Below are 13,964 nucleotides of genomic sequence, written 5' to 3'. Positions count from 1 at the left end.
GAATATCATGATGAACTCAATGAAGGTTGTAGACCAATTTGATATAATATTATGTCAAAGATGCCTCAAAATAGGTAAACACACCTCAAACGAATGCAAAAATCAAAGCGTTTGCAAAAATTGCTCCGGTTACCATAACTTCAAACCTCGAACCATCACAGCAATGTTGCGATTCGAGTCCAAAAAACCGTTCTGATGATCAACTAAAGTTAAATCTCCAGCGCCCATTATTACTAATAAAAGTAGCCAAATCGTCAAAATTTGACAAAGCTAAATGACGGAAGGAGACCAAATCAATAGCACCAGGATCAAATCCTCCCCTGGTCCCAAACACAGAGAAAACCTCAGAAGTTGAAACACCAAGTGGGAAAGTTAAATCGGCAGTGGTTCGACCAAATGAACGGACTCTAATATTAATATTATTAATTGATATTAATAATAATGTTAATTAATATTATCTAAGATTGTAACAAAAATAGCATAATGTCACCTTCACTTTCTAAAAAAACGGAAAATTGTCAAAGTTTTAATTAATTAGCTTGTTTTTGGCAACGAAAACTTAATCAATCAATGTCAAAAATTAGAAACTTTGTACCTAATTTTGGGTATAAAAGTAGAATCGTATCTATGTAAACTCAATTCATTCTGAAGACGTTAATCTTAGTCATTAAGACTTTTAACTAATCACAGAATAGAATTCAAATAACCGATAAAAGTAATAAGTTTAATCAAATCATCGATTGTCTTCATTTTGGAGGTCCCACCGAGAGGAAAATAGTGTAATCAGTGATATCAAATCTCAATCCTCATCATTTTATTCAAATTAGTTCAACATCAACCACAACCACAACCACCAATCACCAGAATCACCAAGATTATCATCAACACCTTCAACATAATAAAGCTTTTTACCTTCTCTCATCAACCAACAACAACATCATCTTATCTTGTCTCATTTTCTGCCTAAATTTTTTTCCTTTATGTGTCTACATCTTATTACTTTTTCTTTGATATTTAATAATAAGAGAAAACAAATAGAAAGAAAAAAGAATATGCATATTATATTAATTTGGTGAACTAAATTAACTCTCTCTTAATCAACTTTGTTTTATTAAAACAGAAACAACAACAACAGATAAACATCACCAGTTTACCATCAACACCCAAGAGTGAGAGAGAAAATAAAAAGGAGAAAAAGCTCAATCATCAACAACAACATAACCAGATATTCCGCCGTCACTAACATTTATCCTTCACTCATTCTTTCTCAAGTCAGTAAAAATACTGCCCGGTCTGAGACAAAAAGAGCGCGAAAATCACCAGACTGAAACCAATTAAATATGACACTTTATTAATTGACAGTTAAATCACGTTTAATTAAAATGTAAATATAAATGGTTAAAACAGAATGATTACAGCATTAGATGAAATGAGGAGTAAAAATTGATTTTTTTCAGTTGAAAAAATGTCAGTTAAATAATTAATCAATGAAATGTGTCCGGACAGCCCTAATTATTGGACACCCACATAAAGGACATCTAACTAAAGAAACAGCACATTCAAAACATGCAACAGCATGGTCACAGGGGGAGAATACAAGACCAACCTCATTATCAAGACATACTTTACATGTATATCTCGATAAATCTGATGAAGGTCTTGGTGGTGGATATAATGGTCTTGAAGACATATATAAACTTTGCCTGGCTTCGATATATTGATTCCCTCTCATTAGATAAATATAGGCACATAGTGGTGATCCATTAACATGCTCTATCCATGGGTCATCATCAGCATCCCAATTAGAAATACAGTGGCCACAATGAAAACAAATAGTGACATCAGTATACCCTATTGTTTATTTGAAGAAAAAAAATATAATTTAGGTTCTTATAGAATATCTTAAAATAGAAAATTACCATTGTGGATGAAACCAGCTTCAACCATTCTCGAAGGTACTATTGGATGACCTAGCGGCCACCTAGTGAATGTTTCGAGACGAGCATCAAAAGATGAATAATTAATAAACAATGGTCTAAACACTCGTCTATGTCGTCTGATGGTTTCTGCTTCTCGAAAGTTTTGTGCTCTTTGCTGACTAACATTTTCATCAGCTGTTGCCTCATTTATTAGAAGAAGGTTATCAACACCTTCAATATGATCGACAACATTTTGCCAATTTCTTTCAAATCTTCTTGAATGTTCTCTATGTCGGGATAAACAGTTAATGACCATTTTCTAATCATTAGTTTCAACAAAAGAGAATAAACAAAAGAGAATATTGGACCAAACAGGATTTTGAGGAAAAAATTTAACACTTCTATGTTATATCTTTTGTCTTTTGACAGTTTCTGCAACTCATCAATGACATCTGGTCAGTTAATGTCTTCTGAAGAAAACTGTTGTTGAAGAAAAAAGATCATCTTTGAGAAGCTCACTTATAATTTTTTTAAGTTAGAACCATTTCAACAGTTTTCATCAATCTCAAATTAAACTTGACCTTCTTACTGAATCATCATGAAAATACAAAAAAATAACAGGTAAAGTATCAATACTATTAGTATTATTTCGTTAACTAAATGTTTTACAAATTTATTAATCAATTACTTTTCTTTCCCCAGGTTTGACAATGGAAAAGGTGCTCCTTTGTCCAGAAAGATCAGACAAATAATATCCGTGTTGAAACATAAATCGATTGGAAGCAACATTTTCAACAAATCTGAGATCATCTCCTTGAAACGTGTTCTTTTTCAGTGCTTATTCGTCATCCGGAAGGAAAGTGCACTCAATTATTCAGATGAATTCGATAGTGATCAATAAACAAAGGAATTTCTATTATTCATCTTAATTGTGTTTGTGACAAATGATTATGTGACAATTAAAATCACTTGTCTAATCAACTATGATTAATGTTTATCATTTTATTCAGTCCCGGTCTGGTGATTTTCGCGCTCTTTTTGTCCCAGACCGGGCAGTTTTATTACTACTCAAGTCTTTAAATATAAAAAGCTTGACCTACAATCTTCTTCCTGTCATATTAGAATAATTTTTCCTTTCTTTCTTGTGCTTTCATCTTCATCTTCACCATCAGATTTGGAGTCTTATATCTCCATCATCATCACCAGTCTCTCAGAGAGAAAAAGAAATTATTTCTCTCTCTTCTCTGGTACAAACCATTAACACTTGATAGCAAGAGAAACAACAACAACATTCAACTCAAACGGATCGTAACATCAAAACGTCAAAATCTTTACCTTTTCTACACAAAGCGTGTTTCTTTCAATTACTTTCCTTCCTCTCGCAACAACTTGTTTGCCTCGTCATTTTAATTCGCAATCTTTCAAGTAAATTTGATCCAATCATCAATTTCATTCTCTCTCAGTGTTTATCTCAACAATTGATTCAACTTTTCTCTCTCGTCGTAATTAGTGTTTACCTGTGTTAACGCCGCAAATGGATTGTACTTAATTATTGTTTTTTCTTCTTCTCCTTGTTAACTGTTGACACTTTTATTTGTTTTTGTGATTCGTTGAAAGAAGGAAGTCGCCTTTCAAAAGCTCAATATCATCTCCTTATTATCATTTGGAACTAGTAATCATTTTCATCAGTCGTTTAAAAAGAAAACGAAACAAAGGAAAAATAACGAGCTAAATAATATCATATTACCATTTTGTCTTTACCAAAAGTAAATTTTTTTAATTCAAAGTTTGAATTTGACTAACAAGCGATTGTATACTTTTCTACACACGCGAATTATCTACAAGAGTAGTTACTTTTCTAACTTAAACTTAAGTCACTTGTTGAACTTCATCTTCACTTAGCTCTAACTGCATGATATCAGGAAACTCGCTAGTTATCGTAGATTGTTGTGTTTTTCTGACTCTATCAGTGAAATTGACAACTCTGCTTAATTAAGAATAGGGAAAACGATCTTAGTCCTGCGTATTCTTGTACCAGCAATTACTTTGTTAACCATTTTGATCTATCAAATAAATTTGTGGGTGAGCAATAAATAAATATGGAAGCATAAAGACACAAGGTGATTTTACCAATATTACCGCTCCCAAATATACCAATCAATATCATGATGTTTTCAGCAGATGAAGATGAGAACGTAATAGATTGGTACTCAAACTTTGAATTTGCAACTACAGCATTAAACTGGAATCAAGAAGAAATGTTTAAAGTTATTCCAGCTTATTTGCAAGGTACAGCTAAGCGTTGGTTCTACAATTTAACTTTTGGTGAAGAACAACCTAAATGTTACGATGAATTGAAAACCAAAATGATAAGAGATCTCTGCCCAACAGATTACAGATCTTATCTATCTTAACAATTGCATAAAGCTCGACAACAACCAACTCAATCAACGATCTCATTCATATACGAAATTCAGGAACTTTACAGGAGAAATGATGAGAAAACTCCTGAAACTTTCATTATTAGTATGATCAAAGAAAGGCTATTACCTCGAATTAAGTATGGAATAGCTCTCCAGAATCCACAATCATTATGGTCTAATTCAAGCCGCAAGAGTAGCCAAAAGGGCCATGTATTGTTGTAGTGATCCGTTCATGAAACAGAATAGTAATTACGATTTAGAACAAACAGTTAAACGTTTGGTGGAAATAGTTGTTAAATTAACCAAACCAAGGGTAATTTGCGAATTCTATAAGAAACCAAACCACACGGCTGACGTTTGCCGAGCCAGAATTGCTCAGGAATAGGGTGGTAATTATTTTCAATAACAACATCGAACTCAATACAATATAAATGGTAACCAGTAATCAAATTTCGAAGTAAAAGGACCGAACGCATCTCAAGATGTTCGAGTTAATCTACCCAGTACTTCAACTGTTAATCAACAAAATTGGTATCAAAATTCAACAGAAAAGAATCAAAGAAAATCCGTTACTCCTGATAGGAAGAGATCACCAAGTCCTACCGTTAAATTTGGAACTAATGAAGATAAAGAGAGGAAAACAATGGTGAAAGTAATTACTAATCAGGAGGATGAAAATTTGTTGCTTCAGTTTCATTTCTCATTTCAAGAAATCTGATTCATCAGTTTGTTAAAATAAATAATGTAAAAACTGATTCAATGTTAGACACTGGGTCAGAAATATCCTTGATAACTGAAAAATTAGCCAATCAACTTGATCTTAAACTCAGAAAATTCTATGGACCAGAACCAATTGCTGCCAATGGAAAACCATTACCCATTCTTGGAAAGGTACAAGTGGAAATAAGAATAAATGAGACTCAGCTCCAAGTTGTCAAGCAATTACCTAAAGAGTTTAATGTATTGATTGGACAGGATTTACTTTCAAAAGCTGGAATTAATATTAATTGCTTTCAGAAAACAATTGAAATTCAACAATCAAATATACAAATTGACATGATAACCTCTGATGAAGAAAGCTCGTCAGATTACGAAGATGGTGAATCATGGGATGATATTCATAGTTCTACCAAATATTCTAATTCAACAATTCAATTGTCATATACTGAAACAATTAACTTATCTGACGATGATTGTTCAGGTGAACAACAAGCAAATAATGATACACAAAACGTAATTATAAAGGAAACAAAAGAAGAAACCTCGACTCCAATAAGCTCAGATTTGGAGTTAAATATACCCAATGATCTATCAGTCGGCTTCATAACTAAACTTTATAAAACAGCGAATAAGTATCGAGGAGCGTTTGCTAGTTCATCTGAATTAGGGAAAATTATTTTATTTGTTCATCGAATAGATAAGCCAAAAAACGGCATTCGTAACAGCATTTGGAATGTACGAGTATAAAACAATGCCGTTTGGTTTGTGAACGCGCCCTTAACCTTACAAAGGTTAATGAACTCAGTACTTGGTGGATTAAAATTTAATATATTGATGATATCGTTGTATTCAGTAAAACGGAAGAGGAACATTTAAAGCGATTGGAATTAGTGTTCCAGCGTCTTCAAACAACGGGACTAACCTTAAAACCAGAAAAATGTAAATTTTTTCAACAAACAAAAATCCTTTACTTGGGTCACTTGGGTCAGTCCTCAGTCATTATGATCCAACCAGAGAAACACAACTAAGAAACGATTCCTCGGACATCGACTTAGGCGCAATTTCATTGCAAAACATGCAGGAAAATGGAATCCAACTGCTGATGCTTCAAGGCAAATCAGAGGAGCTGAAATTAACTACCCCATTTCTGATAAGGAATGCTTGACCATCATGCACGCAGTAGAAAAATTCAGGCACTATTTAGAAGGCATAAAATTTGAGGTAGTAACGGACCACTGTGCTTTATGAATGAAGCGAAATTACCTTCACGTTTGATGAGATATGCAATTACTCTTCAATCATTTGATTTCATCATCACTTACAAATACGGTAAAATTCATGCTGACGCCGACTGTTTAAGTCGATATCCGACAATTGATCCTGAATGTAAATTATAGCAATTAGATGATGAAGAACAAAGAGATGATATCTAAACACTATTAGTAACCGAAGACAATCAGAGATTAAATGGACCATAATGAAATAAACCATCAACGAAGCGATCCGTTCATGCAATCAACTTTAAGACAAATTGAAAATATAAATAATTTAAATCCTAAACTCAAAAATCAAATTCAACAATTTAACCGAGTTCATGAAGGAATATCGTTATCTGATTTAATTTCGCCACATTACATTATTTGTGTATAAGTCGACAATTCAAATTTGTGAACACTTATTCACGGTTTTTAATTCCGTGAATTTTTTGTGTAAAAAGAATAAAATATATTGCTGAATATTGATTAAAATTCATTGAATCGAATTGACCATGACCATTCACGGTGTTTAACAGTGTGAGATTCAATTGATTGATTAATTGATTAAATTTAATTAAAAAAGTTTTTTTAAATCAAATTAACCTATTCACGGTGTTTTACACCGTGTAAGATTTTAATTTTTTTCATTCTTTCCACTAATCGCGTTTGTTTCGCGTACGCGGTTAATATACTGTTCACTAAAACATATAAATATTGGAGTTGTTCTTGTATGACGAAAGAGGGCGCTCTTCAATTTCTCTTTAACATTGGATTCAATTCATTAAGACTTGATCCCATTTCTGGCTATTTAGGCTTAACCAGATAATATCTGGCAGTTGACTGTATATTGACACATTTCTTTTTTCGTCAAATGTATCCATGTCTGAATTTTTATTTTCTATTGTGTATATTCTATAAGTGTCTCTGATTTAATCTAATTGTTTGCTTGTCATTTCTTTGTTTTGTTCCTAACTCATACTTTTCTCTTTAAAATGGTCTCTCCCATGGTCACAAACTCATCATCTCAATTTTTAACTCCAGATGATGTTGACACGAGAAAATCTTATTCCCTACGAGAAACAGAGTGTAGAAGACTATGGAAAATTGGTTTTTCGCCATGTAGAATCCCTGGCGGAACCAATTCAATCAAAAAATTTAAAAGAACGCCGCGTCAGCCAAAACTAATCCGAAAAAATGCTAAACAACTTGAGGAAGAAAATTTGGAGAGAGCTCTGCTCTTTGATGACGAGAACGAGAACGAGCCAGTTAATAGAAAAGAGGAAAATCTTTCAACTAAAGTTATCCAAGAAGAGCACCAAGTTGAGGAAATAGTGAGCCAAAACTCAGAAAAACCTTTTCATAATGAACTTGATTCTGATTATTGTTGGACTGATGTAGACGCTGAAAACGTCCCTGTTACTTGTATACTTCAAGAAAAACGTCCACGACCTTTGAGACGGGAAACTCTTGTTAAATCATCTGCAACCCTTCCATCAACTGTTAAAAAAGTCGATCTCCAGAAAAGATTTTACCACCAATTATCCTACACAACACCAATAAGGAATAAATACCGTTCATTAGCGGAATTAACTCGTGACTTCGAAACAAAGATTCGCGCTCATACCCCACCCAATTTGAAAGCAACAAAAGCGAAATGGACCCCAACCAAACCAGTCTCTCCAAAGTTGACGGCATTTAAAAGAAAGCGAACACCAACCCATCTAAGTCAACAATAAGAAACACTAAAAAAATATGGCTCAAAGTATTGAGAAAAACAAATTAAAGCAACGCTCACCATCAACAACATCACCCAAACCACAACAATCAAATCCAATGTTATTCACGTTTCATTTTCGTTTCAATTCATATTCATTAATGACGACTGCGTCTCACTAAAATCAACGAAAAATAAAAATCGTTTCGGTTTCTTCAATCCGGAACTAAGTGAGATTTGTAAGTTTATATTCAGATGATTACAATTAACTAGTCAGTATATTTATTAGAAATTATTAGCCAATTATTAATATACACATACAAAGATGATCACAGCTCAAGAAATTTTCTCTCTCACTCTAATTACTCTTCTCTCTATAATTGTAATCACTCAAATTATATACAGTCGTCATTACACTTATCGCAAGATCAGTTTGTTAATTAGACAAAGAGCTTGATGTTAACCCTTTACTCATCTCTAATTAGCACACCAACTTTAAGTGATTTATCCAAATAAATAAGAAACACTAGGTGGTGGCGCATTTCAAAAAAAATTGCGATAAGTGTAATGACGACTGTGATTAAGAGAAAATGAGAACAATAAACTTTTAATTAGATAGCGATTGATAAATTACTGGAATTTGTCCATTAGGCAATTGATCGGGTACCAAGGTGATTTGAGGGATTGAGTGTTGTTGTCCATTATTTATACCAACACCTCCTGGACCACTACCATTACCAGCCCCGAGGCTATTCAAGGCTGCTGTTAATGCATTTGGATCGAGTTGATTGTGTTGACCATTTTGCTGACCATTTTGCTGACCATTTGGGTCAACAAATAGTCGTAACAGCAAGTAAAGTTGTTAAAACTGCACCAATCATTTTCCTGAGCACTTCTGACATGACCGGACTGGATGATGACTTGAACAACCATATCCATTTGGTATCTCATTAAACGTGGCCCCAAAAGGGTTAATACAATATGTATAATCCAATTCATTGGATTAAAGAGTCACAGTCGTCATTCAGTTAATGGTTTATTCGGTTATGACATAAGATGAAGCCAATCTATTTGTAGGAATATTCAGATATCATAAGTTATCATTCATGATGATGGTATTGTTGATGGATTTGTAAGATGATGAGAATGAGATTGGGGCATCCACTGAGTTGATAATCCGTTTCCATCTAATTGATCTCTGCAATAATTTCAACTTAATTATTGAGCTTCCATGACCAATGTTATAATTATGATCACCATATCAGGTTACTAATTGATTGATGAGCAATTAAATAATTTCGTCATTATCTTTTTGCTTCATTTTTAAGCGATTATGTCTATTTAATAGAAAGTCATTTCAACAAATTCAATCACTGCAAAGAGTAATAAGAAGAGACTGCAGACTACAAAAAAACAGGAAAATTAGTTCACACCGATGAACCAGGTGGAGCTCAAGTGAATAGCAAAAACTGCAGCAAGTCAATGGAGATTATATTAATCAATTTTTCTAATTAATTATTATTCTAATGATTATTTTTATGATTTTTGGTGGAATTGATACTGAGCTTACTTCTTTACGATAATTAAGTCGAAAATTAGTTTAGAAATCGCAACAAAATACCTAAAGCGTTCGACTCATCAGGACGAAACATCGCTTTGGCCTGTGAATTGTAGATATTTCTAGTCTGTAAAAGTATAATTTTCTGAAAGCGCGTAAAAAGTAGTCCTTATACTCTTAATTCCTTTCCTAAAAAGTCTACCAGTGCTGAGAAAAAGTGATCTAAAGTTTCAACTTTGAACGCGATTTGCTCGAAAACTAACGATCAGATCACAATGAAGTTTTTGACAAACGAGTTCTATCTTATGTCCTTACAAAATCACAAAGTTTCGATTCTTAACTCAAAAGTCCATTTTCTCAACGTATTGACCGTTCTTACTATTGACTTGTGTCTCCACCTGGTTGATCGGTGTGAACTAATTTTTTCGTAAGAGGTATCAACTGCTCTCTCTTGCTATTACTCTTTGAATCACTGTGACATTGTCTGCTCTCTTTTCATTTGGTTAGTTATTATTTTCATAACTATGAGTTCAAAATCCAATATCCAACAGCCAACATCATCATTAGTGAAACAGCCACCTCAAGACCAATCTACTGATGTACTTTATTTGGATTTACAAGAACATCTAAATGACCCCGACATATTTCCTGAAGGAACATCATCACCCAAGCACCACGTCTATTCAATTGGTAATGCCCCATCTAGACAAGTATTACACGTTACTAGTGATACCATTCAACATAGACCCAGGAGCCATGTTACAGGGAGAACTGTTATCTACTCTAATAAAAGAAATTGATTCTGAGCATGTAAGGTAAGGTTAAAGTGCTTTTCCGTCAACTTTTTCTGTAGCTTCCACTGTGCTTTTGAAATTAACTCTTGAGTCTTACCGATAAGTTGTTGTTATCGAGTCTTTGAAGAGTGGAGGGACATGAGGGATCCTATGGCTGCTTTATCGTGGCGTTAATGGGGATGGATAATGTTAGATTGTTGGTCTCTTTTGTTAATAAGACGCTGCTCATAGATAACTAGTAAACCTGCAATGATATTCAGAGGGTTTCTATTAATGTTTTTGTTGTTTTCATCGATTCAAGTCCATTCATCGACTCCAATGTTTCTTTGCTTTAGTCTTATTTGTGGTTCTATTCCTTATGCAGCTCGAACATGTTGTAAGACCAATAGGTCTTGCTGTGATGCTTATCAATCTTGATGAGTAAATTTTATCCTTATTTCTAGTGACCAGTGGCCATGATTTGCTGGATTTTTTATTCATCAGGTTGGAACCTTTGATTGGACCTGAAGTTATACTTGTGGAGATGGCGAAAACTTTTCTGAAGCTGAAAGCAATGTACTCACCTAGTAAAAGTCAACGAATGGTCAACGCAACACGATCCCGTGAACCTCGTAAAAAGACATGATGAGTAGTAAATTAACCACAATTGTCTAAATTGTGGTTTAATAATCAACAAATATATTCAATCAAACAAGATTATTGTCATTTGAATTAGAAGAAAATATTTTCAATCCATTTCTCAAAATCTCTGGTCCAAATCTACGTTGATCGTTATTCAAAACAAAATTAATTAAATTAATTAAATTCATTGATACAATATGTAATCAACTTTTCTTTTTCGATCAAGTGAAATATGATTATAAAACCTTTTTCCTGGTCCTTTTTGACAATAATCAGCCACTGGTTCATAAATGGTTATATTTTCAGTGATATATCCCTTAGAATTCAAACAAATTATCATGTAAGTATTATAACAATAAAAAGTTATATTGATAAATCTTATATATTCACCTTTTCTTGGCCACATCGGATTAATTTATAAATTATGTCCAACGATCGCGGCAAAGCTCCGTATGGGTCATCATAATCACCGATAATCCCAATCAGTAATGAATTGTTGTTATAATCATCGACAAAGGCTCGAGCATGATTAAAATCTCCCCTCCCCCAAAGTGGGTGTGGCCGCTAGCGGCCAGGAGGAGAGGGGCAAAAAAATTTGCTTGTCCAAACTTGGTTTGCTGTATTATTAACTCGATACTTTTAATTACCTTTGCGTAAATGCATTAGTCTCCGTGTGGAAGGATGTGTATACCTGAGAAAATCAGCGAATTTTGAGTCATCAAATTTTGTCACCTTAAAGTACTTTCTCAAAAGTTCGAAAGTGCTGCCATCTATTGCTACTTGTGTGAACTAAAGTGTTTCTAGCATCATCTATTGGCTAAAAATCACAAAAAAATTAGTTGCAGGGATCTTGATCAAAATGACCTTGACAATAATTTTGACCTTGAAAAATATTCTGGTCAAATTGCAAGTTGATCTGAGTAGTCTGTCACTACATATATACAAATAACAGTTTTGACTATTTTTGACCTAGTCTAAGTATTGTTGCTAGTAGCGAATCCAGCTAAAAGTTGCGTTATAGGATGTTCATAGTCAAATGTATATGTGAAAAAATTTTATGACCTTAGCCCCTCCCACTTTCAATATACATCGATTTTCGCGAAGTTAAAACGTCCCATAGACTCCTTAAGGATTTTATGTTTTTAAATGCGTATAACTCCACCACCATAAGTTTCCGTGAAAAAATTTTGCACACGTAGATAGTACTTAATGAGTACTATCTACAGAAAAAATTTGAAGAGGATCTGGATAGGGGGTGTAGTAAAGTCTTACCCAAAATCTATTCAAAATCTATTCGAAATCTATTCACGGTGTTATACACCGTGTAAGATTTTCATTTTATTTTCATTCTTTTTATAAATCGCGTTTGTTCCGCATACGTGGTTAGTATACTGTTCACTACGCCATGTTTTTTATTCCATAATTAATTGCGATTATAATTGACTGATTTAAATGATTTAAATTAATTAAATGAAACATTTACTAAGCAATTATACATTCATAATTAATAATATTGTGAGGTATTAAACTTAGTCTTAGATCCTTCCGAGCAAAGAGTAATGAAGTAAGAGAGCCTAAGATACGAAAATATTGGAGTTGTTCTTGTATGACGAAAGAGGGCGCTCTTCAATTTCTCTTTCTTCGTCCTCTTTCTTTTTGAGAAGAAAGTGGTCTTTCTTTTCTGTTTCTTTTATAGTTTTCCTCTCTCTCTTTTTCTCTTCCTTTTCTCTTTCTTTTTAAAAAGATTTTTGCTAACTTTTATCTCAAAAAGAAAGAGGAATTGATAAGCGCCTTTTTTGTCATACGAGAGCGACTCCAACTCTTTTTGAGATAAAAGTTAACAAAAATTTTTGTAGAAAGAAAGAGGAAAGAGAAAGAGAAATGGAAAATCGCCAATTTTCGCCATACAAGAAAACTATGCTTTTTGATTTTTGGTTAACTGTAGCGATTATTACTACTCTTTGATTCCGAGTCTTCTTTTTGTCGTGTAGAGAAATCCAATAGAATATATAGACTTGTAGAAGGAGTATCGATATGAACAATTTGATCCTACGGGTTTCCCAGTCATTCAGAAGTTGTGATATACAAGGTGATAAGATTGTTGAAGGAGATGTTGTTAAATAAAAGGTTCTTCAGCAGCTCTATTTGTTCATTGCTAAATCTCATCATTTATTTCTAAATGTGGTAGCTCTTCTGATAATAAAAGTTTGAGGAACCAATCTTCTGGACCCGTTATGGAAAGGTGATGAATAATTAATATTTCTATAAGTTTCTCAATGAGTTCTTCAATCTGATTTAAGACCAACTCTAAGCTTTCCAGTTTTTGACTTAAAGTCGAATGATTAATAGTTAATGTTAACAATATAATGGTGCAATTAAAGTTTAAAATGTGCGAGAAATTTGACAATAATAAGACTAAGGGGAAAATAAAGAATAAATGCCATAATTCTGAGGCCCAGTTGCTTCCCGTCTTGACTTAGGCCAAGTTAAAAGTGATACAACTTGATCATTCCAACGAGGTGCAGTCGGTTGAATATTGATTGGGGGTACGATCGCAGTAGGTCGACTTCTGAACGTAAACATACGTTTCGCGCATTGACAACCAACAAAGAAACAGGTAAGCATTGAAAACGCGATGACTCTTGTACATTCCTCTAATCGCAATTCTAATAATTTTCTTCTCGTTCATCTCAGATTCATGTCTACGACACAAATCTTTCATCTTGAGAATATAATTTGCAACAGGTTGCTCACGCTCTTGACGATAATCAAATATCTTTTGTTCTAGCATAGTTCTATAATCTGATCTGCATAAATCCCTAACCATCATCTTCTTTAATGTAAGATAATCTTTAGGTCTCGATTTCACACTAGGAGATGCATAACAAGCATACCAACTTCTTGCTGTTCCTTGCAAATCCATTGGTAATCGCGTTAACTTAGTTTCATCATCCCAGCC

General features: G+C 33.6%; 1 protein-coding gene and 1 long non-coding RNA gene across 4 annotated transcripts; both read right to left on the bottom strand.

Moving 5' to 3' along the window:
- Positions 1-1,480: 1,480 nt before the first annotated feature.
- LOC128393938 (putative inhibitor of apoptosis) lies at positions 1,481-2,235 on the bottom strand. Its single transcript, XM_053354168.1, has 2 exons — positions 1,920-2,235; positions 1,481-1,851 (listed from the first exon to the last, which is right to left on the bottom strand). The coding sequence occupies exons 1-2, from the start codon at positions 2,233-2,235 to the stop codon at positions 1,481-1,483; spliced, it is 687 nt and encodes a 228-aa protein (XP_053210143.1).
- Positions 2,236-10,060: 7,825 nt separating this feature from the next.
- LOC128393981 (uncharacterized) lies at positions 10,061-11,527 on the bottom strand. 3 transcript variants are annotated; one of them, XR_008326293.1, is made up of 3 exons: positions 11,396-11,527; positions 10,482-11,321; positions 10,061-10,373 (listed from the first exon to the last, which is right to left on the bottom strand). It is a non-coding gene; the product is annotated as an uncharacterized LOC128393981 (long non-coding RNA). The 3 variants fall into 3 exon arrangements; XR_008326294.1 differs by having other exon boundaries at positions 10,061-10,628; positions 10,948-11,321; XR_008326295.1 differs by having other exon boundaries at positions 10,061-11,143; positions 11,251-11,321.
- Positions 11,528-13,964: the final 2,437 nt, after the last annotated feature.

The sequence above is a fragment of the Panonychus citri genome, unplaced genomic scaffold (genome assembly GCF_014898815.1).
Source record: "Panonychus citri isolate SS breed McGregor unplaced genomic scaffold, ASM1489881v1 Contig00139, whole genome shotgun sequence".
In the NCBI taxonomy this organism is placed as follows: Eukaryota; Metazoa; Arthropoda; class Arachnida; order Trombidiformes; family Tetranychidae; genus Panonychus; species Panonychus citri.
Note: the sequence above shows the minus strand (reverse complement) of the source record. Positions and strands in the feature narration are given on the sequence as shown.